Source organism: Neofelis nebulosa, chromosome 1, assembly GCF_028018385.1.
Source record: "Neofelis nebulosa isolate mNeoNeb1 chromosome 1, mNeoNeb1.pri, whole genome shotgun sequence".
Taxonomy (NCBI): Eukaryota; Metazoa; Chordata; class Mammalia; order Carnivora; family Felidae; genus Neofelis; species Neofelis nebulosa.
The window spans coordinates 123175477-123201743 of NC_080782.1; the positions used below are offsets into that span (position 1 = coordinate 123175477).

At 40.6% G+C, this 26267-nt stretch overlaps 2 protein-coding genes across 4 annotated transcripts in view; both read right to left on the bottom strand.

Moving 5' to 3' along the window:
* Positions 1 to 20466, bottom strand: part of LOC131514232 (protocadherin beta-6) — a 43291-nt gene extending 22825 nt beyond the window's left edge. Inside the window, exons 1-2 of one of the 3 annotated variants that reach the window (XM_058734018.1) lie at positions 10776 to 12646; positions 2107 to 5712 (exon numbers count right to left, since the gene is read on the bottom strand). In XM_058734018.1, the coding sequence (XP_058590001.1) occupies positions 3688 to 5712; positions 10776 to 11201 (2451 nt within the window). In that variant the 5' untranslated portion in view covers positions 11202 to 12646 and the 3' untranslated portion in view covers positions 2107 to 3687. Of the gene's footprint in view, positions 1 to 2106; positions 16253 to 20403 lie in introns of those variants that run through there. The other 2 variants (XM_058734001.1, XM_058734009.1) reach the window with 2 other exon arrangements.
* On the bottom strand, positions 17067 to 23649 carry PCDHB5 (protocadherin beta 5). The gene has a single exon (XM_058734086.1). It carries the CDS (start codon positions 22883 to 22885, stop codon positions 20498 to 20500), a length of 2388 nt encoding a protein of 795 aa, XP_058590069.1. The 5' UTR covers positions 22886 to 23649; the 3' UTR covers positions 17067 to 20497.
* Positions 23650 to 26267: the final 2618 nt, after the last annotated feature.

Genomic DNA, 26267 nt, shown 5'->3' on the forward strand with positions numbered 1-26267 from the left:
CAAGCAATTAAAGTGTTCCCTTATGCTAACACATCTTAGTTGGTTCAAAAATAGGGCAGAATAAAAAATTACAGGTACAGGGGCGCCTGGGTGGCGCAGTCGGTTAAGCGTCCGACTTCAGCCAGGTCACGATCTCGCGGTCCGTGAGTTCGAGCCCCGCGTCAGGCTCTGGGCTGATGGCTCGGAGCCTGGAGCCTGTTTCCGATTCTGTGTCTCCCTCTCTCTCTGCCCCTCCCCCGTTCATGCTCTGTCTCTCTCTGTCCCAAAAAAAAAAAAAAAAAAAAAATTACAGGTACATTCCTGAGAAACTAAGGATAAAAATGTTTAATAATCTAATTATATATATAATTAGTTGCATATATATATATATTCAGTCTGAAACTGAATCTTAGACTCTTTCTCCCCTTATGTGTAATACAATAAATAAAATTAGCTTAAATTTCATTATTTGTGAATAAATATGGAAAGTGCTCAACATATCATACACTTTACAAGATGATAGTTGGCTCACATATTCTAAATGATAAATCATTCTTTTTTAAGTTTTATTATTTATTTATTTTGAGAGAGAGAGAGTGTGTGTGTGCATGCACACATGAGTGGGGTAGGGGCAAAGAGAGGGAGAGAGAATCCCTAGCAGGCTCTACACTGTCAGCATACAGACTGATGCAGGGCTTGAACCCATGGGCTGTAAGATCATTGTCTGAGCCAAAATCAAGAGTCGAACACCCAACCACTGAGCCCAGGCACTTGTAAATGATAAATTGTTAGGTGAATGAAACAAATGTCAAATAGTGTAAACAGTACATGAGCATTTTATAAAAATAGGTAATTTTTTGTTGTAGTTTATAAGTTTATAAAGCCAGATGATAAAATAACACACTAATTCATTAATTCAATAATTTATTCAACTCTCATTCGTCTATATTTACTTCAGTATGTATTTTCCTAAATGTAATAGAAAAAGAGCTCTCTCCATGAGATTAAAGTTTAGTAAGGAAAGGAGATCATTTGCCTGGGCAGGGTACCCAAAGAATGAAACACTGGATTCAAAGAAAAAATAGCCTCATATGTCATTGGAATGATGGCAAAACTGAATCTGCAAATTGAAACAACATTAGGCAAAACTCCTCATTTCTGAAATGGATGGTATAGATAATTCAGATGACTTTCCCACGGAAAACAATAAAGAATAATGGACAAGACTTTAAAAAAAAACTACTTTAAAAATATTGAAGAGCTAGGGGTGCTTGGGTGGCTCAGTGGGTTGAGCGGTTGAGCAATTCCCTCTTGATTTCAGCTCAAGTTATCATCCTGGAATCAAGTCTGCCTCCAGCTCCACACTAAGTGTGGAGCCTGCTTAAGACACTCTCTCTCTCTCTCTCTCTCTCTCTCTCTCTCTCTCTCTCTCCCTCCCTCCCTCCCTCCCTCCCTCTGCCCCTCTCCCCACTCGCTCGCTCTCTCTCTTAAAAAAATTGAAGAGATGGGGCGCCTGGGTGGCGCAGTCGGTTAAGCGTCCGACTTCAGCCAGGTCACGATCTCGCGGTGCGGTCCGTGAGTTCGAGCCCCGCGTCGGGCTCTGGGCTGATGGCTCGGAGCCTGGAGCCTGTTTCCGATTCTGTGTCTCCCTCTCTCTCTGCCCCTCCCCCGTTCATGCTCTGTCTCTCTCTGTCCCAAAAATAAAAATAAAATACGTTGAAAAAAAAAAAATTGAAGAGCTAAAAACACAGTAGAAAACACAATGGAAAAAAAGCCCAATTTTTGATGGAAGCTTGTAATGGAGGAGTAAACCATTTGTCAGAACAACAAAACTCATTATTCCCTCAGGGCAATTAAAAATATTTGCCCTTGGACTTTGATTTGAAGCTATTCATGACATTAAATATAAATCAAGACTCAGGGTCAACCAAATTTGCAGCATATTCTACAAAGATCCTCCCATTTTAAGAGATCCCCACAGGGCTATATCCACTATATATACATATGTTGATACAATGTAAACATAAACAAATCTAAAGATGCTCCCTCACCCCAACTTCAGGAAACTATATGGAAGTGCTCCTGATGTTAAGTAGAGTAGAAAAAAAAGAAAAGATGCCTGGGAAATTATAGCTACAGACTGGTCTTCATGTGTGTTTAATTTTCAATATGCATATGTTGAGTTGTGAGAAACATCAAGCCATAAAATTGGTTTGCAGTGGTTCCCTACTGAGAGTGATTTAAGAATCCTAGCTGAACCCAATGGGTTCAATGAAAATACATTTTGAAGGATGAAACATGCAACCTAGGCTTTGAGGACATCCTACAAATAAATTTTTCAAGGGCAATCAACCATATGAGTCACACAAAGAAACAAAGATAAAACCAATAAGAAAAATCAGTAACAATACAGCAGAAATAGGCGCATACAAACTTCAGCTATCAGAAGTATCAGGTTTAAAAACTAACTATGCTTACCATATGTAAATAAATAAATGACTGCTTGAACATATTTGCATGAAACAGAGTGAAAGGGTACACTGACTTTGAAAACATAAAAAGTCTAAAAAATCATGGGGATTATCCTTTAAAAATACATTGTAAATACTATAAACATTGAAAAGGTACTATATATAACAAAAAGTATAAAGTAAGGTGAGGGGGCATGTATTAGAGGATGCCTCATTTTTTAGCAGGCAGTTAAGTGATGCTAATATCTTACTATGCATTATATTCTTGTGTTTTAACCTTATAGAGATTATTTATTTAAGCTTAAGCAAAATCTATAGTTGCATATAATTTTTGCTTTATTACATTCAGGTGAAACATGATAGCTTTAATTATGAATCTATGATAAGCACTAGGTCTTGTAAGTAATGAATCACTAAATTCTACTGAAACTAATATTACACTCTATGTTAACTAATTAGAATTTAAACAAAAATCTGAAAGAGAAAAAAATTTTCTGTTTTCTATTCATATTGAATATGTTTGAATCCTGTAACTTTCTATTATTTTAAAAGAATGAGAATCATTATTTACATACCCAAATCATTTATTTTGAAAAAGTAATCATAAGTCTACCAACATTTTTTCTATTTAACAGGGATTGAATTCTTTAAAATTGTATCAAATGGTATAGTCCAAAGAGATCAATTTTGAAAGACAATACTCAACTTAGACGACACCCAGATAAAATATTAGTTCCTTTGAGGCAAGACAAAACACTACTACAGAAATCTAACAATTTCTAACGTGACAAAATTTTTTTTGTATAAATGAAAAGTATAATTCATTTGTATAAATGAAAAGTATTTTTAAAATTGGAAGTCATGATTTACAATACTCTATGCTAATGATAATCAGAAAACACAATTCTCTTAGCCATAACAAGATATTAGTGAACAAGCTCAAACATCAGGAACCTGAAAACATTTCTGACCTCCAAAAATCTTACCCCCAAAAAACAGATACACCATTTCTCCCCTATTGTATGAACATGCAAAATGTGAGCTGGCTAAAAACACCACCACCACCAACAACAAAAACCCAGAGATTCAGAATGTAAAATACTTCAATAGGATGAAATACCTATAAATATGACAATAATTATTGTGTGAATATGTAGTTCTTTATGTGAATGAACAGGTTGCGAACTAATAATACATTAGTTAGTATTATCATATATCTCCCCTTAAGGTGAGATGCCTAAGTGAACCCAAAATTATTTGTAAAATTAGAGTTTTCCTCGGCGTCCCTACCAGCTGCTTCACCCACGAAGTTGGGGAAAATGGGCTTGAGAAACTTGAACTCACTGGTCCCAGAGCCTCCCCGAAGACACACCTCATACTGGTAGCTCTGGGACAGCGTCCCCGCGCCGCTGACGTCCACCAGGTGGCCCGGAAAGTGGCCCTCGGGCCCCGAGCAGCGACCCGCAGACGCCGCCCGGCTCCGCCTGCACAGCCGCACCGCCACGAACACCAGCACCGAGAACAGGAAGAGCGACGACACGGACGCCAAAGCCACGACCAAGTAGACGGTGAGCGGGTCGGCCCGCGCCTCGGCCGCCGCCACCTCCGGGAGCGGCAGGTAGGGCTGCGAGAAGCCGTCCACCAGCAGCACGTGCAGCGTGACGCTGGCCGAGCGTGGCGGCTCGCCATTGTCCTTGACCAGCACCACCAGCCTGTGCTTGACGGCGTCGCGCTCGCTCAGCAGCCGGGCCGTGCGCACCTCGCCGTTGTGCGCCCACACGCCGAACAGCCCGGGCTCCGTGGCCTTGAGCAGCTGGTACGACAGCCAGGCGTTCTGGCCCGAGTCGCCGTCCACCGCCACCACCTTGGTCACCAGGTAGCCCGCCTCGGCCGCCCTGGGCACCAGCTCGGTGCAGGGCGCAGAGCCGTTCTGCGGCGGGTACAGCACGAAGGGCGCGTTGTCGTTGTCGTCCAGCACCAGCACGCGCACCCGCGCCTGGCTGCTGAGCGCGGGCGAGCCGCGGTCGGCCGCGCGCACGCCGAACTCGAACGCCTGCAGCGCCTCGTAATCCAGGGACCTGAGCGCGAACAGCTGCCCGTTGTCCGCGTTGATGGACACCAGGGAGGCCAGGGGCAGCTGCGGGTCCGCGGGCGGCAGCAGCGAGTAGGTGACCTGGGCGTTGGCGCCCGAGTCCCTGTCCGTGGCGCTCACGCTGCCGATGTGCAGGGCGGGGCTGTTGTTCTCGCGGACGCGCAGGGTGTAGGTGGTTTGGCTGAAGGCGGGCGCGTTGTCGTTGACGTCGGAGACCGTCACGGTTATGTTGTGCTGCGTTTTCAGCCTGGGGGTCCCTAAGTCGGTGACGGTGATGGTGATGTTGTACTCGGCCTGGCTCTCTCTATCCAGCGCTCTTTCAGTCACCAAAGTGTAGAAATTTTCTACAGTAAGTTTCAGAAAGAAGGGGAGATGGTCTTGGATGGTACACATCATTTTGCCATTTTCCCCGGAGTCTGGATCTGAAATTCCGAAAATCGCGACGACGGTGTCAGGGGTGTTTTCTGGGATATCACTGATGAGTACTGACATCGTCAGTTCGGGGGCGTTGTCGTTTACATCCATCACTTCTATGGCTATAGTGCATTTTCCCGAAAGACCCCCACCATCTGAGGCCTCAATTTCCAAACGATAAGATCGAATTTCCTCAAAATCCAACGGTTTTTTTAATCGAATTTCCCCCGTGACTGCGTTTATTTCAAAGGCCTGAATCACTTGATTTGAGGATTGGAAAAATGAGTAGGATAACTCTCCATAGGTCCCAGCATCTAAATCTGTAGCAAACACGGTGATGACGAGGGAACCTACAGGGCTGTTTTCTGGGACCTGGACCTCATAGAGCAGCTGAGCAAATTCAGGGGCATTATCATTTATGTCCAGGACTACAACGAGAACCTGAGAAGTCCCAGTTCTCGGCGGTGACCCACCATCCAGCGCCGTGAGCGTTAACCTGAGCTCTGACTGCTCCTCACGGTCCAGCGCTTTGTCCAGCACCAGCTCAGGGTATCTCCTGCCATCACTGTGATTTAGAGTGAAAAGGTGGAAATAGGAGTTGGTGCTAATAGTGTAGTTCTGAACTGTGTTACTGCCCACGTCTAAATCTTGAGCTATTTTCAAAGGAAATGCAGTCCCTGGATGGCTGCTTTCCGAGATTTTCAGGAGGATTTCATTTTCCAGGAATTCTGGGGCATGGTCATTTATATCTAGTAGCTGTAGTTCACCTTGAATAAAGTGCACTGGGCTTTTTAGTAACACCTGGAAATGCAGTATACATGGATCTGTGTCACTGCACAACTCTTCCCGGTCCAATTTTTCTTTTAGGATCAAATTCCCACTCTTCTGCTCGAGCTGCAAATACTGTTGATTCCCTTTGGAAAGAATCCGGGCGTCCCGTGCCTCCAGCTCCCCTAAGCCAAGCCCCAGATCTTTTGCAAGGTTGGCCACATAAGAGCCGCTTTCCCTCTCTTCTAGAACCGAATATTTAATGGTCATACCGTCCACCTCCCACAGAATTAATAGTATTAATACAATAATAATGGCGGTCACTTGCCTTTTCTGTGGCGCTTTGGGTAGCGGTGTTTCCATCGTTCCTTAGCGTCCAAAAGATGCAGTTATTTAATCACAAAATAATTGCTGTGCAGCCAACTCCGCTATCTCGGTTCAATAATCTTGAGTTAGTTCTTAACACTGATTGATATGGCGATAGCTGCCTCTCAGAAACCTACTATCCCCCTAATGGTGTAAAACACTTCCTTTTTGAGCAGCTAGAAACTGCTCAGCTATTATGGTGCCTGCAGAGATAGTTTTTTACTTTCTTAGCCTGCAGCGCCACCAAGCGTCTTGCCTTACAACTTCAGGGTTTTTTGTTTGTTTTTTTCCTTTTCAAAGCATCATGCAACAGTTAAAACAAATAGAAAGCCTTTTGGGTTATAAACTCTCTTCCACCCAATTGCAGGTAACAGGTAACTAACAATATTTGTGAGAGCAAAAGTAATACCTATATATCTATGTCTATATTCATCTTCGTTAAAGGTACAAGGTACAAGTTCAGTAACACAAAACTCTGCTCAAGACAAATTCACTTATCCATTTAACCAGTATTTCTCCATGCAGGCATTTTTCCAGCTTCTGGAGATTAAGTGGTAAAATAAACACAAAAGTTCTTCCTCATGGGTGCTTACATTCAATTACAAAAATACTAATTTGTTGTATTGTTGGAAGAAGTTACAAATTTTAGAATTTACTTTCCACTCCCAAAGTGAAATGTGCCTGTAACCCCTGAAAAAAATTAAAATGTGATTTCGTGTCAGTCTCCTGGACTACATAGCCTTTGGCAATTTTTTTTCCTTCATAAAATCACTCCATGCAATGCCCAGTAAGACTACGAGGAAATGGCTGTTTGATTTGTTAGAAATCAATATAAGTTCAGGATTCAGGCAGTGTCTTTTCTACAAAGATGAAGAAGGAAAAAAAAGTCAATGGAGTTAAAGATACACTTTCTGGGGAAGTGTTTTAACCTGTCAACATTGGACAGGGGTCCATCCCAGTGTATATCCCCTGGGACTATGGAAATGAGTATACCGAAAAATACCACGGCACCAACGAAAGCCAAGTGGTTGCAGTGACCTAGCAGGAAAAGTAGTTTCCCCCAAAGAAGAATGCTATTCCGAGGAGCAGGGGATAAATATCTAAGAATGCAAAACAGTAAGTGTTCCCTATACTCATTGAACCACCTAGTAATAATCCATGACAGTTCACTTATTTGGACACAAATCACAGCCAAATATAATTTAGTTAAGGCTAGTTCCATTTTAATTAAGTATAAAAATAAAATATTCACTCAGCTGTCACTTTAGTATAAACTGCCTGACTTTGATGGGAAGGTGAAATAAGAAATTTTTCTTAAAATACTACAAATAAAACCAGCACAAGACAAATACGGGCTAAACTGTGAAAGTAAATGATTTTATGGTTAATAAAGATAAATGACAGGGTGCCTGGCTGGCTCAGCTGGTTGAGCAACTGACTTGATCTCAGCTCAGGTTTTAATCACAGGGTTGTGAGTTCAGAATCTGCACTGGGCTCCACACTGAGCGTAGAGCCTACCTAAAAAAGAAAGATAAATGATACTTATACAGCACTAGAACAGAAAATCCGACATTACCTAATAACATGACACTAATAGCTTACTTAGGTCTTGGCAGGTATCACATATAAAAAAGCTTTAGAAGCTAGGAGGAAGGTATTTTTCAATTTAATTTGGATTTTACTAAATAATACATTTGAACTTTCAGATTGTTAGACAAAGACAAGGAGATGAAATATACTCTCAACATTTTATATTCTGTAATAGAGTTTAGGGTGCATGGAGGGTGTTTTCTGTTTAGAAAGAAAATAAAACGATGTGTAGTTTCACTTACTGACAAAGGTACTTCATTAGCATTTTTCTGTATTCCTTGAAAATTAATTTTTTAAATTCACTATTGGAATGTTAATAACTTTCAACAAATATTTATTATGCACTTATAATTGGGTTGGTATTATTAAAAAAGACTATCATAGGCTTACATGAAGCTCACCAATTGGAGTTTAATGTACTGATACTTTTGTAAAGTTTATATACATAGAAAAATGTATTGACTATTATGGTATGTTGAATTACCCATAAATATGAATGGCTATCCTTGCATTTAGCCATCTTTAGTATTTATCTTTAGTTATTCACACTGTGGCAGTCACCCCAAAATGAAACTTAAACAAGCAGATTAAATATCAAACATTCACATTTTATTCTTCTTCTTTTTTTTTTTTTTTTTTAAGTAGGCTCTATAACCAACATGGGACTTGAACTCACCGCCCAGGTCAAGAGTCGAATGCTCTACCAACTGAGTCAGTCAAATGCCCCAAACACTCACATTTTAAAAATTTCCTTACATAGCTATAGTGATGACCATTGTCACTAATAGATATACAATCCTACTTAAGGACTTTGCATTACAATTTTTGTAAAATGAATAGATTGAGTTTCAAAAATTTTAAAGTATTCAAATAAAAATTTACTTTTTATTCAGACTGTCAAAATAGTTGAGAGAAACAAAAATCTACTAACCATAGCATAGGGAAAATACTGTGTATACTCAGTATCTGATTTTTTCTCAATCTAAGGACGCGTCGTAAATAATTAAAATCGGACCATCAATAACATGTAACTTTGAGTTAAAAGAGATTTTCAAAAGAGCTGAATAGAATACTTAACTGAATAAGAAACTATCCCGAACCGTGGGGCTTTCCTCCATTTCCTTTCCAATGCCCTGGGGAGGGAAGTTCGGGATAATCGGCTTCAAGAACTTGAACTCACTAGTCCCCGAGCCTCCCCGAAGACACACCTCATACTGGTAGCTCTGGGACAGCGTCCCCGCGCCGCTGACGTCCACCAGGTGGCCCGGAAAGTGGCCCTCGGGCCCCGAGCAGCGACCCGCAGACGCCGCCCGGCTCCGCCTGCACAGCCGCACCGCCACGAACACCAGCACCGAGAACAGGAAGAGCGACGACACGGACGCCAAAGCCACGACCAAGTAGACGGTGAGCGGGTCGGCCCGCGCCTCGGCCGCCGCCACCTCCGGGAGCGGCAGGTAGGGCTGCGAGAAGCCGTCCACCAGCAGCACGTGCAGCGTGACGCTGGCCGAGCGTGGCGGCTCGCCATTGTCCTTGACCAGCACCACCAGCCTGTGCTTGACGGCGTCGCGCTCGCTCAGCAGCCGGGCCGTGCGCACCTCGCCGTTGTGCGCCCACACGCCGAACAGCCCGGGCTCCGTGGCCTTGAGCAGCTGGTACGACAGCCAGGCGTTCTGGCCCGAGTCGCCGTCCACCGCCACCACCTTGGTCACCAGGTAGCCCGCCTCGGCCGCCCTGGGCACCAGCTCGGTGCAGGGCGCAGAGCCGTTCTGCGGCGGGTACAGCACGAAGGGCGCGTTGTCGTTGTCGTCCAGCACCAGCACGCGCACCCGCGCCTGGCTGCTGAGCGCGGGCGAGCCGCGGTCGGCCGCGCGCACGCCGAACTCGAACGCCTGCAGCGCCTCGTAATCCAGGGACCTGAGCGCGAACAGCTGCCCGTTGTCCGCGTTGATGGACACCAGGGAGGCCAGGGGCAGCTGCGGGTCCGCGGGCGGCAGCAGCGAGTAGGTGACCTGGGCGTTGGCGCCCGAGTCCCTGTCCGTGGCGCTCACGCTGCCGATGTGCAGGGCGGGGCTGTTGTTCTCGCGGACGCGCAGGGTGTAGGTGGTTTGGCTGAAGGCGGGCGCGTTGTCGTTGACGTCGGAGACCGTCACGGTTATGTTGTGCTGCGTTTTCAGCCTGGGGGTCCCTAAGTCGGTGACGGTGATGGTGATGTTGTACTCGGCCTGGCTCTCTCTATCCAGCGCTCCTTCAGTTACCAATGTGTAGAAATTCTCCACTGATGGTCTTAGAAGAAAGGGGAGATTGTCATCTATAGAGCAAACAATCTGTTGATTTTGTCCAGAATCTGCATCTGATACACTGAAAACTGCCACTATGATGTCTGGCAGGTTTTCGGGAATGGGACTGGTGAGTGAGGACATGGTCAGTTCAGGAGTGTTGTCATTTACGTCCAGAACCTTGATGACCAAAGAGCATTTTCCTGATAGTCCCCCGCCATCTGTAGCCTCAATATCCACATGGTAAGATTGAAATTCCTCAAAATCCAAAGTCTTTCTCAGTCGAATTTCGCCTGTAATTGCGTTTATTTCGAAGGGCTGATTAATGTCATCTACCTGAAACAGGGCGTAAGATACTTCCCCAAAAGATCCAGCATCTAAATCCCTCGCTGAGACGGTGATAATCAGAGAGCCCAGGGAATTGTTTTCAGGGATTTGCGCCTCATATTGCTCCTGAGCAAACTCGGGGGCGTTGTCATTGATGTCCAAGACCAGTATCTGAATCTCCGTGGTTCCAGAACGCGGCGGAGACCCACCATCCAGTGCTGTGAGGGTAAGCCTAAGCTCGGGCTGCTCCTCCCGGTCCAAGGCTTTGTCTAGCACCAGCTCCGGGAACTTCCTGCCGTCGCTGCGATTGCGAGTGAGAACGTGGAAATGAGGATTGGAGCTGATTATATAGCTCTGAAGACCGTTGCTACCAGCGTCTAAATCCTGTGCCATTTTCAAAGGAAATAGCTTTCCTGGTGTAGTAATTTCTGATATTTTTAGTAGCATTTCTCTGGTTGGGAACTCTGGGGCGTGGTCATTTATATCTCTGACTCGTAAAGCAGCCTGAAAAAACTGCAAGGGATTTTCCAGTAATACTTGGAAAGGTAGCACACAGGGCTCAGTGGAACCGCACAGCTCTTCCCGGTCCAGTTTCTCATTTAGCAGCAAATCATAAGTCTGTGGGTCAAGCTGCAAATGCTGTCTGTTCCCCTTGAAAACGACCTGAGCACCCCGCTCAGCCAGCTCTCCTCTCTTGAGTCCCAGATCCTTTGTCAAATTGGCCACAAACGTGCCACTTTCTGTCTCCTCCAGTACAGAATATTGAATCGATTCTGAACCCACTTCCCACAAAATCATCCATATAATGAGGATAGTCACTTGCCTTTTCTTGCGATGTACTTTTGTTTGCGCCATTTCTATTAGGTCTGATTCCAAAGGAAAAAATCCTTTTCCAGTCCCAATCACCACGTCCATCATCTACGCTCCGTAATCTCTTTGCTGTTGAATTTCGAATTTGTCTTATAACTTCTCTGGTGACGACTGCCTTCCTGAATACTTCTAACTTTGCTCTAGCTGTAAATGTGTCCTATATTTGAGGGGAGAGGGGGTCTCTGAATAAAATGGAGTCCTCTGAATCTGCAGAGCTTTATTCACTCTCTTAGCCTGCACTGCCACCACGCGTTCAAATTGATAACTTCAATATGATAACATACAGGCAATATTATTCCCCAAATCTGAGCGTTATAAAGACTTTGAGGTGGAGTCAGTGTTTCTCAAACCATAGTGTGTGAACCATATGCATAAATAATTACTTGGGAGTCTTGGGTTGTTTTTTTTTCAAAGTCAACTCCTAGTCTTCCCTCTAGATCTTGAATCAAATTCTCTGGGGGTGCTAACTGAAATCTGCACTTCAATCTTTGTCTTTAAGTGATTCTCATGCATACTAATGTTTAAAAATCACTACCCCAAGTAATGTAAATTTACTATAATCTTGTATTCTTTGGCAATGAAATTTATCTCTGACGAATAGTGTGATTTGTGAATTCAAAATGTACATTATTTGTCCCAACAAACAAATCAATAAACTACAAAATGTAAATGTTGGTTAGCAACACCAATTATAAAATAAAAAAACTATTTCTCTAAGTTATATGGCTCATAAAATGACATAAACAACAGACCTACTTTATTTTGTGCTTATACCTGCAAAATAAAGGAAAGAATTAGGCTATTAGAAGGAAAACTGAGGCCAAGAAATACTTAAGATAGAAGTATCTAATCAATTCAATTATTTAAAAGAGGAACTAGCAACAATCAATAGTCTGTCATGAGTACACATCTTGGGATTTTACTTCATTTTGTACAGGTAGAATTGGTCATGATTTTTATTAGGATTGTTTATATTATTGTAATTTTTAAATCAAATTTAACTCCTATAGTAATTAATCGAGGCCCAAATATATTATCCTGTTGTAAGGACATAATGCAATGCAGAAAATAAACATTCACCTCTACCACCCTCCCACAACAAAGATGACATGAGTTTCTAGAAATAAACATCAAATAAGGTAATGTGAAAGGTGAATTACACTTGAGTGGATTCCACAGAATTCAATGATGGTTCATCATGGCTTTATCCATTTCTACCTCCTCAGTTTCTGTTCAGATTAATAGGAAAACATGTCTTTAAACATCCTGAAAATACATGAACTGGGTCAGTGCACATATAACAACACAAAATGCGCCGAGCATAATTTCATTTCAGATTGATTTCATATATATTGAGAGATTAAATCAACTGAGTTCAACCAAACTTCACTTCAGGTAAGAGCCAAAATGATGAAAGATTAAAACTGAGGATCTTTTTCAAAATGTTTCAACTCTAGGTAAAATAAGTAAAGCTAAATAAAATCTAAACTCTGACCATATGAAATAATTTTGTACTTAAAAAGCACTCTATCTATCCAGAAGGATAAAAAAATAAGATTATGGTGACCAGTCTCTATGGTTCACTTGATAAATGTTACTGAGAATAGATTTCCTTGAGGGTATGAATGACAAAATAAACTGATGAAGTAAAACCAACAACCATAAACACATTATATGGGTGTAGTTTCTTCTTTGAAACAGAGCTATTTCTAGTCCAACCCTAAAGATTTCCTTCCTTCAGTGGATATTCTGATTCCAGCTTAACGGCATCCCTGACATCTGTGCAGTCCTTTATTTACTCTCTTGACCTGCAGCACCACCACACATCTTCACAGATAGCTTACTGAATAATTTTTCATTTTAAAGCAAATTTTACTAGCAGTACAGCATTTGTAGAACTCAGTTTAGATCACTGAAATATCTTGTAGAACATTGCTTTTTATTATAGAAAGAAGAACAGAATATCTTAATGTATCCTCCAAGGGTGTCAGTTGGTATGTGAAGAAACTGCCTTTTTATGGAAATGGATTACTTTAGATTCTTTCAGGAGAATGCGTCTCTGTTTTACTCTCTTTTGTTTTGCTTTGCTAGAGTAGAATTGAATTGACATTTATCAACTTGTCTCACAAGTAATAACTCATTAGCATTTATTGTGGAACAAGTTCAGTACATACAAGGCAAACAGCATAACTTCCATGTACACATCACCCAGCTTCAAAACATCTTGTCTTGCTTCATCTAGATCTTTCCCTCCACCCTCTGCCTCCCAGTCAATGTTTATTTTTGTATAGTTGTTTTAAGGTAACATTTACACAAATTCAAATGCACCAATCTTAACTGTGCCATTTTAACAATGGATCCATCCATGTAACCCACAACTCTTTCAAGATGTAGAACGTTTCCTTCATTCATTGGGAACCTTCTTACTCATATTCCAGCTTATTTTTAATAATTAGGTGGCAAAACCTTGGTTTCCTCTAGACACAACATGTAAAGGGAAACAATGTAAAAAAACACCATTTCCAATACTCATACCAATACTTATTATGTTCGTGTATGCTTATGTGAAGTGACAGATCATTAAGATTAACTGATTATTATCAAAGAGCTGAAATAATACTTTGATGAAACATTATAAAGTATATTAAACTTAATTTTATTTAGTTAGCTTATAATTATTGCATAGCTGATCAAGCTGATTTCCATTTTTATGCTACAAATGTTTGTTTTCCTTTCATTCCATTATACATTTTAAAAATTCTTCAAGTTTACTAAAAATGAAAGATAAAGACCAACCCTCATGGTTCATCTTAGAACTCTTTAATTTTGTTATAAATCTCTTAAAATCTCATTTAACTATATGCAAGAAAAAACAATGACTCAGGGCAAAGATGGAGACATGTAAGCAATCACTTAAAGAACCCCCTCAATTGATGGGAGAAAGAAATGATGCATAAAAGTCTGAAAATATAAAGGAATTGATGCTAAACACATTTGAAATCTCAAATGTTTGGGGAAGAAGACTTCCTTGTTAGATATCTGTCAGTTTTATTTTTTCAAAGAATCAACTTTTTATTTCATTGATTTTCTCTATTATTTTTATTTGGAATTTAATTGGTTTCTTCTATTATTTATACTATTTTCTTCCTCCTGCTTCTCCTGCTTGCTTTGGGTTATTTTTCTCTTATTTTTCTAGATTCTGGAGGTGGGAGATTAGATGATTGGGACTTTTCCTCTTTTCTTTAAAAAATTTTTTTAAGTTTTAGAGAGAGAGAGAGAAACATCACATGTGCACAGAGGCAGGGCAGAAAGAGAAGGAGAGAAAAAGAATCCCACACAGGCTCCACACCATCAGTGATGAGTCCCACGCAGGGCTGGAACTCAATAAATGAACTGTGAGATCATGATCTGAGCTGAAATCAAGAGTCAAGACGCTTAACCGAGTGAGCCACCCAGGAGCCCCTTCCTCTTCTAATATGCATTTAGTGCTATAAATGTCCCTCTGCACTGCTTTAGCTGTGTCTTATAAATTTTAATTTGTTGTCTTTTCACTTTTAGTTAAGCTTGGTGTATTTTTTATATTCCTTGAGACTTTGCCTTTGATCCATGGATTAATTAGAAATGTTTCGTTTTCAAGCATTTGAAGATTTTCCTGTTACTTTATGTTTGATTTTTTAGTTTGATTCTATTGTGAATGGAGAACCCACACCGTATGATTTCAATTCTTTTAAATTGATTGAAGTTTGTGTATGGCCTTGTTTACACAGTCTATCTTGCATACTTTTGGGAAGCATTTGAAAAGAAGGTGTATTCTGGTATTTTTGGCTAGGTGTTCTGTAAATATGGATTAGATCCATCCGGTTGAGGGTGTTGTTCGGTTCTGTGTTCTTGCTGATTTTCTGTATTGAAGTATCCAACTTTTATTGTAGATCTATTTCTCCTTTCAGTTTTGTCAGTTTTTGCTTCACGTATTTTGTACCTTTGTTGTTTGTAAATATGTATACTTATTTAGGAATGCTGTGTCCTCTTTTATCATTACCTAATGTCCTACTCTGTCTCTGGTCATTTTCTTTCCTCTGATGTCACTTTATCTGACATTAGTATGGCCACTCCTAATACATTTTTATCAACATTTGCATAATATGTTTTCCATCTTTTTACATTCAACTTGCCTATATCATATTTGAAGTGAAGTTTCTTGTAGACAGCATACAGTTGGTCATTTTTAAACACATTATATCAATCTCTTTGTATTGATTGGTGTGTTCAGACCATTTGCATTAAATGTAATTACTGATATGTTAGAGCCTAAGCCTGCCATTTTTTCTTTTATATTTGTTCTGATTTTTGTTTCTGTTTTCTTTTTCCTGCCTTTCTTGTAGTTTATTAGAACACTTTTTTAGAATTCCACTTTGATTTATCTATAGCATTTTTTGGTGTATCACACTGTATAGCTTTCATAGTAGTTGCTCCATACTTAACTTATTACAGTTTACTGGTATGTCATTTTACCAGTTCAAGAGAAGGGTAGAAAACTTACCTCCCTTTAACCTCCCCCATTTAAAGCTGTCTTAAGTATTTCTTCAATATATACTTAGAACTAATCAGACATAATCATATATAATTTGGGATTCAACCATCAAATATAATTTAGAAAACTCAAGAGGAGAAGGAATGTCTATGGCATTTAACCGTATTTTTATTTACTGTGTTCTTCTTTCCTGATGTTCCAAGATTCTTTTTTTAATTGATTCCTTTCTGTTTGGAGAACTTCCGTCAGCCAGTCTTTTAGGGTAGGTTTACTGGCAACAAATTCTCTTCCTGAAAGATATTTTCACTGGATATATGATTCTTTTAACATTTCTTTTCTTTCAGCACTTGAAAAATATGTGTCACTTGTTTCTGACTCCCATGGTTTTTGGTGAGAAATCTGTCACTGCCATCAAGATTTTTTCCTTCTCTTTAGTTTTCAGAAATTTGGTGTGGATTACCAGATTTGATGTCATGAGGTTTTTCCTATGTTTTCAGCATGTCACTCTTCTGCTGTGAAGTTGCCAGGATATCCCTGCATCCTGTAGCAACAAATATCAACACTTCTCCTAGGGGAAGAAACAGAAATGCTCAAAATAAAGTGAGGGACTCACTTTAAAAGAGGATGGAGAGGAAAAACCAAAGATGTAAAATAAAGGAGAAATATAAGAAACTAGAGATATTATTGAGAATGTTCAATATCTGACAAAACACAAGGCTCAGAAAAAAATAAAGTTAGGAATACAGTTATTAAGGAAATAATAGTAGAGATGAAATGATCCCAGATATGAAAAGGCAGGAATTTTTAGAATTTTTCGGACATTAAATGACATATATGCTATATAGCACATCAATGAAGTGTAAAAGAAAACTAAATGCATTTTCAGACATGCAGAGACAGAGTTTATTTTTCATGTGCCCTCTCTTAGGAATCCACTTGAGGATATACTGTAGCACAGAGAGGGCTTTAAAAATAGGAGATAAGTAATCTATCAAACAATGGGCTTAACTAGGAGAGGTATAAAAACAAGATGATAGTTTTGTACACATTTAGAGATCATTTAGTCTAGACAGAAGCAGAAAGAGAGCTTCAGGCAAGAGTTATGGGAACCTGAATTATTTAGAAATATTTGAAGATATGGTAAAGCCAACTGATGGAGTCTAAAATGGTGAATCTGTAGCACCTGGGTGGCTCAGTTGGCTAAATCTGACTCTTGATTTCTGTTCAGGTCATGATCCCAGGGTTGTGGGATCAAGCCCCACATCAGGCTCTGTGCTAAGCATGGAGCCTGCTTGGGATCCCCACCCCCCTCCCTCTCTCTCCCTGTGCCTCTGTCCCCCACTTCTGTGCTCTCTCTCTAAAAAAGAAAAAGTAACCTAAAGTAAAGTAAAATAAAATAAAATGGTGAATTTATTTTATCTTGATTCTACGAACACTGTATTTTCAATGGCACAGGAAACACAACAGTAGATCAAAGGAGCAGAAAATACAGTCCTTAAGTAATATGGCTCTGCAATGAGCAATGTATTTCACTGCGGTTAAAAAATGTAACACAAAATTTACCATCATAACCATTTTGAGGTATACAGTTCCATAGTGTTAAGTACATTCACATTGTTGGGAAGCAGATCTCCAGAACGTTTCCATTTTGCAAATCTGAAACTCTATACCCATCAAACAAAAACTCTCCTTTTCCTCCTCCCCCAGTCCCTGGTAGGCACCATTCTACTTTCTGTTTGTATGAATTTAACAACCTTGGATACATCATATAAGTGGAATCATACTGTATTTGCCTTTTTGTGACTATCTTCTTTCACTTAGAATAATGCCCTCAAAGTTCATCCATGTTGTAGCATGTGATAGGCTTCCCTTCCTTTTTTAAGATTCCATACATGGGTATTTGGGTTGGTTCCATCTCTGGCCAGTTGTGAATACTGCTGCTATGAACATGGGTGCACAAATATCTTTGAGACCCTACTTTCAATTCCTTTAGGTATATACCCAGATATGGGATTGCCAGATCATATAGAAGTTCTCTTTTACACTTTTTTGAGAAGACTTCATACTGTTTTTATAGCAGTTGCACCATTCTACAATCTCACCAACATTGCACGGAGGGAATAGTTTCTCCACATTCTTTTGAACACTTGCTATTTTCTGGTTTGGTTTTTTTTTTTTTTTTGATAGCAGTCGTCCTAATGTGTGTAGGGTGACACTACATTGTGGTTTGGATTTCCATTTCTCTGATGATTAGTGATGTTGAACATTTTTTCATATGTTTGTTGGTCGTCTGCATATCATCTCTGGAGAAATATCTAAGTCCATTGCTCATTTTTTAATCAGGTTATTTGATTTTTTTGTTTTTGTTGGGTTGTAGGAGTTCTTAAATATTATGGACATTAATCCCATATCAGATATAGTATTTGCAAATATTTTCTCCCATTCCATAGGTTGCCTTTTCACTGTTGATGGTGTTCTTTGGTGCACAAAATTTTTTAAGTTTGATGTAGTCTCATTGGTCTATTTTCGCTTTGTTCCATGTGCTTCTGGTGTGAAAGCCAAGAAATCACCACCAAATTCAATGTCATGAAGCTTTTCTCCTATGCTTTCTTCTAGGAATTTTATAGTGCAATGAATATTTTGAGAAAATCAGTCTCTTATACATAGGAATTGGCGTGGCACTCACAATAGGCCATGATCTCCTGTTGAATATAAACAACTTCACAGAACAACATCATTAAAGAGGGATTGTGATCAGATGGAACAAAACTGCAATAAGATGACATCATGATCATGCTTGAGCACAGTCAAAAACAAGAACGTTGTATAAACCAAAACAATGCCCAGAGTACTCTGTCCTGGCTGATTATGATTGAATGCTGGTTTTTAAAAAAACAATTACATTTTAACCTCCCTTTGTTCTTCTCATTTCCTGAATAGAATTCAATAAGATACTCTATAATAGAATTACTCCCATTCACTGGAAGCATCCAGTCCAGGGCTACTTCCTTGAGCCCTATGCAAAACTACCAAACAAAAGCCTTATACTTTTTTAAGGAGCTATTACTAAGGTGACCAAAGCTTTCCCAGAACGTGCAGTCTCCCTTGTTACAACAAGTCAATAAACTCAGCTTTGTTCTGATCCAGTGTGTCCTTGTGATCTTTGGGTACAGGGCATTCATAATATAATGGTCATTAAAAGTGAATTTTTAATATTGATTTCAGATTCTACAACAGATATACAGACAAAAGGGGGAATTCTATTCTTAGCTATGGTTATAGAGTAAAAATGTCATCAATCTGGACTATATAAAAGTGTAAGTTAATTTGACAGAGGTTGTAAAGTGTAAGGGAGAAAGAAGTAAGAGAAAAAAATAAGAATTGTATTTTTTCTGTCAGACAAGTAAATGAAATGAACTGTTGTTATGAACAATAAATGGAGGGTTTCAGCTTGTTCAGGGAAGTACTGGAAAATAGTGACAGAGCTCTATGTAAAGGATGAATGAGAGAAGTTTTAAGTGTGCTAGGTACTAGACAACAGTAGCAGAAAATTAAGGAAATTGTTTAGACTTTATGAAAAGGTTACAAACATATTCTTTAGTAATAAAAAAAGAATATAAGAAGGACTAGAAATAAAAAGGTTTAAAGGTACTTTCCAAAGGGATAAAATGAAAGTGTGGGCAAAAATATGGAGGAACTGGTACATCCAGACAGTACTGAGAGCAGTGTAAACTGGTACAACCACTTTGGAAACTATTTGGAAGAATCTACAAAAAGGGAACATGTACTTACTAAATGAGCAGCAATTTCACCCCTAGGTATATACCAACAGAAATGCATATACATGTTTGCCAAAGGACGTGTATGAGAATGTTCAAAGTAGTACTATTCAAACAGGCAAACTGTGCACCAACCCAAATATCCGTCTATAGTGGGATGGGTCATAAATTGTAAAATATTCATACAGTGGAATACTATACAGCAATGAGAATGAAAAACTAAAATTAAAAGCATTGTCATGGACAAATATCATAAACATAATGTTGAGTGAAATCAGCCAGACACAAAGCAGTTCATACTCTACTATTCCAATTATATAAATTCAAAACAGGCAAAAGTAAATCATAGTATTGGAAGTCAGGATATTGTTATACTTGGGCTGGTAGTGACTTTAAGGGGTAATTTGTGTGGCACCTGAAATGTTAGTAACGTTTCATTACTAACCACCAAGATGCTGGTACCAAGTATGTTAACTTTCTGAAAACACATTGAAATTATGATTCGTTCCCTTTTCTGTATGTATAATTCAATAAAAATTGTTTAAAAAATGTTTGCCAGTATGGATGAAAGCTAGGAAAGAAGAGTAGTTAGAACATTGGTGCTTTTTGTCAAGTTTTCTCACATATTACATTCATTATCATTTGCATGTATTCCTTTGAAAACAAAATAAAATTATGTAAAACCTTTTTATTTTTGCTATTTAGCATCAAAAACAGTGTGATGAAACATAATGGACAGAATACAGAGAAAAACAGTATTTGATTTCATTAATACAGCTTATCCTGACAAATACCATCAAAAGCAAACATTTTAGTAAAGTCAACAGCATGCATAGATTTGGGATGGCACTGTGTATACATAGATGCAGTGACAGAGAATTCAGTTTTCCCAAAATTGGGCAAGATAAAGTTGAAAAGGATAAATTCAGGGAAATCATACCTGAAGGTGGGATTTTTCTCCATGACGCTCTCAAACTCGGTATTAGGGGAAATTAGAGATAAATGACAAAACTCACGGCATTGTGATCAGATCCCTAATTGAATCCAAAGCTATTCCTGAAGGTGGCGTTTTCCTCCATTTCCTTTCCAATGCCCTGGGGAGGGAAGTTCGGGATAATCGGCTTCAAGAACTTGAACTCACTGGTCTCCGAGCCTCCCGTCAGACACACCTCATACTGGTAGCTCTGGGACAGCGTCCCCGCGCCGCTGACGTCCACCAGGTGGTCCGGAAAGTGGCCCTCGGGCCCCGAGCAGCGACCCGCAGACGCCGCCCCGCTCCGCCTGCACAGCCGCACCGCCACGAACACCAGCACCGAGAACAGGAAGAGCGACGACACGGACGCCAAAGCCACGACCAAGTAGACGGTGAGCGGGTCTGCCCGCGCCTCGGCCGCCGCCACCTCCGGGAGCGGCAGGTAGGGCTGCGAGAAGCCGTCCACCAGCAGCACGTGCAGCGTGACGCTGGCCGAACGCGGCGGCTCGCCATTGTCCTTGACCAGCACCACCAGCCTGTGCTTGACGGCGTCGCGCTCGCTCAGCAGCCGGGCCGTGCGCACCTCGCCGTTGTGCGCCCACACGCCGAACAGCCCGGGCTCCGTGGCCTTGAGCAGCTGGTACGACAGCCAGGCGTTCTGGCCCGAGTCGCCGTCCACCGCCACCACCTTGGTCACCAGGTAGCCCGCCTCGGCCGCCCTGGGCACCAGCTCGGTGCAGGGCGCAGAGCCGTTCTGCGGCGGGTACAGCACGAAGGGCGCGTTGTCGTTGTCGTCCAGCACCAGCACGCGCACCCGCGCCTGGCTGCTGAGCGCGGGCGAGCCGCGGTCGGCCGCGCGCACGCCGAACTCGAACGCCTGCAGCGCCTCGTAATCCAGGGACCTGAGCGCGAACAGCTGCCCGTTGTCCGCGTTGATGGACACCAGGGAGGCCAGGGGCAGCTGCGGGTCCGCGGGCGGCAGCAGCGAGTAGGTGACCTGGGCGTTGGCGCCCGAGTCCCTGTCCGTGGCGCTCACGCTGCCGATGTGCAGGGCGGGGCTGTTGTTCTCGCGGACGCGCAGGGTGTAGGTGGTTTGGCTGAAGGCGGGCGCGTTGTCGTTGACGTCGGAGACCGTCACGGTTATGTTGTGCTGCGTTTTCAGCCTGGGGGTCCCCAAGTCGGTGACCGTGATGGTGATGTTGTACTCAGCTTGGCTTTCTCTGTCCAGTGGCTTTTCTGTAACTAGGGTGTAAAAGTTCTTGAATGTGGGTTTCAAGAGAAAGGGAAGATCGTTCTGGATGGAGCAAACCATCCTACCGTTGTCCCCGGAGTCTGGATCAGAAACACTGAAAACAGCAACTACAGTCTCTGGGGAGTTTTCTGGGGTTGTGCTTGTGAGCGTTGACATGGTCAGTTCGGGGGCGTTGTCATTCACATCCACAACTTCTATAGCTACAGTGCATTTTCCTGAAAGGCCCCCACCGTCCGTGCCTGCAATTTCCACGTTATAGTATCGAGTTGCCTCGAAATCCAATGCCTTTTTCAGATGAATTTCTCCTGTTATTTCGTCTACTACAAATGGTTGAATAACTTGATTGCCTTGGAATAGAGTGTAGCGTACATTCCCATATGTTCCTGCATCTAAATCTTGGGCAGAGACAACGACAACTAAGGAGTTTGGGGGGCTGTTCTCCGGGACCTGTACCTCATAGAGCGACTGTAAAAACGCAGGGGCATTATCATTGATGTCCACGACTTCAATACGGACTGCAGTGGTCCCGGACCTAGGTGGATCCCCACCATCCAGCGCCGTAAGGGTTAAACTGAGTTCAGACTGCTCCTCCCGGTCCAGCGATTTGTCCAGCATGAGCTCTGGGTATTTTCTGCCATCTCCGCGATTATGAGTGACAACATGAAAATGGGAGTTGGGGCTGATTGTGTAGTTCTGAACAGTGTTGCTACCTATGTCAAAGTCCTGAGCTATTTTCAAAGGAAATACAGTCCCAGGCTGAACACTTTCTGGGATTTTGAGGAGCATTTCCTTGTCTAGGAACTCTGGGGAATGGTCATTTATATCTGTAAGCTGCAGATCAGCCTGAAAAAACTGCACTGGGTTTTCCAGTAATAACTGGAAGTACAGTATACAGGGATCTGTCACTCCGCACAGCACCTCCCGGTCTAGTTTTTCATATAGCAGCAAATTCCCGGTTTCTACATCCAGTTCCAAGAGCTGTTTGTTTCCTTTGTAATGGATTCGCGCGCCTCGAGTAGCTAGTTCCCCCACCCTGAGCCCCAGGTCCTTTGCCAGGTTGGCCACAAAGGAGCCACTTTCTGTTTCTTCTGGAATGGAATACCTAATTGAGTCACAGCCAGCCTCCCACAAAAGCATCAATATAGCAAGAAAGAGAACTTGCCTTTTCTGTGGCGTTTTTGCTAGCGCTGTCTCCATTGTTCAGACCAAATTCATGTGGTGCAGTTTCTTCACCTCTGTATACGGTCGACCCAGATGATTTGGTTAAATAACCTTGAATTAGATCTTTCTGACTGACTCGCCCTAGAATGATGTCCTCTCTGAAGACATCTGCCCCTAGATCTTACCTAAAATACTTCCGTCTTTCAGGAAGCATTCATTATTCTGAGTCCCAGCTTAATGGCGTCCGGCATAGTCACAGAGCTTTTCATTCATACTCCTAGCCTGCAGCGCCACCAGGCGTCCTTATTTACTATTGCATATAGTATTTGTCATTTCATTCCAAATTATAACTGTTGTCATACCAATGTCCTTTTAAGTCACAGAAGTGCGCCCGATCGTTTCTCCAGTTCTTAAGTAGTGGAAGTTCTAAAGAAATATCTGTTGGGTTAGCTTTCAGTAAAAGAACACTTTTCAGAACAAACTGAAATAATATATTAGTGTTCTTCATAAAATACATTTTGAGAAGAAACTTTCTCTTGTGGGTTTGATTATATTTAAGAAATAAGTGATAACTGATGTTTACAAAAGTTTACAATTTTTAAAAAGTCACTATTTTGAAATATATATCAGAAAAGGGTACACATTCTAAGTGTAAAACTCAATACATTTTCATGAAGTGAGCACACTTGTATAAGTAGAACCCAAATTAAAACGGTTACCAAAACCCTTGAAGCCCCCTTCTGTTTTTGTGTGCTCATTACCCTCCCTGCTAAATGTAAGCATGCTTCTGACTTCTATTATCATAGATTCGTTTCTTTTTTTTAACTTTTTTTTAACGTTTATTTTTGAGACAGAGAGAGACAGAGTATGAGCAGGGGAGGGTCAGAGAGAGAGGGAGACACAGAATCTGAAACAGGCTCCAGACTCTGAGCAGTCAGCACAGAGCCCGACGCAGGGCTCGAACTCACGGACCGCGAGATCTTGACCTGAGCCGAAGTCGTTCGCTTAACCGACTGACCTACCCAGGCACCCCTCTTTTTTTTTTTTTAACTTTTATACAAATGGACTTATGGAGTATTTCTCTTTTATGTTTGGCTTCTTTTACTCAACATTATGTTTGTAAAATTCATCTGTTACACACTATCCTAATTGATTTTATTCTCAGTGCTTTATATTATTCTATTGTATGACTGTACTACTATTTGTTTATTCTCCAATTGATTGGGTGCTCCAGTTTGAGGGTATTTTGGATAGTGCTGCTATGAACATTCTTGAACATGTCTTTTAGTGTCTATGGGAGCATTTATGTTGAATATATTCCTACAAGTTAGACTTCTGTGTTATAAGACATGAATATATATTTAGCTTTAACAGATATTGCAAAAGTTTACAAATGTGGTTCCATGAAAACCAGCAAAGAATGACAGTTTCAGTTGTTCCATGTCCTTGTCAACACTTGATATTGTCTTTTAATTTTAACCACTCTGATGAGTGTGTAGTGATATCATATTGTAACTTTAATTAGCAACTCCTTGATTAATTAATCTATCTATCTATTTAGGGCATTTGCCTTTTTTTCTTATCAATCTTTAGAAGTTCCTTATTATATTCTGAGTATAAGCACTTTTTCAGAAGTAAGTATGGCAAATATCTTCTCCTACTCTATGGCTTGCATTTTAGTTCTCTTGTGCTATCTTTGATGAACAAAACTTCTTATTTTTAGTCTAATTTATCAATATTTTTTAATTTATGGTTTTAAGACTTTTTGTGTTCTTGGGGTGGCTCAATCAGTTAAGTATCCCACTCTTGTTTTTGGTTCAGGTCATGATCTCATGGTCTGTTGGAATGAGCCCCTAGTCTGGCTCCATGCTGGGCATGGAGTCTGCTTGGAATTCTCTCTTCTCTCTCTGCACCCCCCCCCCCGCTCCTGCACTCACTCTCTCTCTCAAAATAAATAAACATTAAAAAAACACTTTTTTGTGTTCTCTTAAAACCTTTGCACATCTCAAGGTCATGGAAATATTCTCATATGGCGTTTTTGAAAAATCAATTGCTTTACCTTTCACATTTAGAGCTATAGTATTCCAGAATTTTTTTCATATGAAGTTAGGGTTACATCATTTTTCATAAAAATATCCAGATTTTGCACTATCCTTTGAGAAGTTTCATTCCCCTTTGTTTTTGAATTGTCATTTTTGTTATAAATCAGGTGACCATAGGTCTATTCAAGACTCTTCTTTCCATTTTTCCCTTAATTTATCCTGCAATACCATATTTTCTTAATTACTATAGCTTTATAATAGTCATTATTATTGGGGCATCTGGCTGGGTCTGTCAGAAACGCTTGTGACTCTTGATCTCAGGGTTGTGAGTTCAGGCCCCATGTCAGGTATAGAAATTACTTAATAAATAAATCCTCCACTTTCATTCTTTTTCTTCAAGATTGTTTTGGTTCTTCTTGTCCCTTTGCATTTCTATATAATCTCTAGATTTGGCCTGTCAATTTTTACAAAGAAATCTGCTGAAATTTTGTTTAGAATTTTATTCCATCTATAGACTGGGGATAATTGACATATTCCCAACATTGAGTCTTCCAACTATTGAAAATTATATATCCTCTATTTATTTAGATCTTTAACCTTTCTCAATATTTTATAGTTTTTCAGTATATAAGTCTTACACATATTCTGTTAGTTTCTAGATAACTGATATTTTTTAAACTATTGTAAATTATACTTAAGATTTTTAATTTTAGGATTTTTGTTGCTATCAGAAATACAATTTATATTTTATGCTACCTTATAACCAGTGGAATTGCTAACTAGTTTATTTATTAAGCCTAATCATCAAGTGATTCTTTACGACTTTTTATATGTACAATCATGTCATTTTTTAAAGTTTATTTAGAGAGAGAGAAAGAGAGAGCACAAGCGGGGGAGGGTCAGGGAAAGGGAGAGACAGAATCCCAAGCAGGCTCTGCACTGTCAGCACAGAGCCTGACATGTCACTCAAATTCATAAACATTGAGATCATGACTGGAGTGGAAATCAGGAGTCAGATGCTTAACCAACTGTCACCCAGGCGCCCCATAGTCTGAAAACTTTTGGTTAATTAATTATTTAATCTAACCACGATTGATGTAATATTTGATAATTCTCTATTTATATTTACCATCTATTTTTTTCTATTTGTCTCTAAAGTTTTGTTCTTTTTAGACTATTCAGATATTTGTTATTTTTCATTTTCCTTCAGTTAGTTTTTTAGTTAATTTTGTAGTAATTATCCTACAGATTAAAGCATGTATCTTTGATCTACAAGAGTCTGATACAAACTTTTTAATTTTACTACTTCCATGATCATTCTTAGAACCTTAGAACTCATCCACTGTATCTATATCATCTTCCCCTTTACATTATTG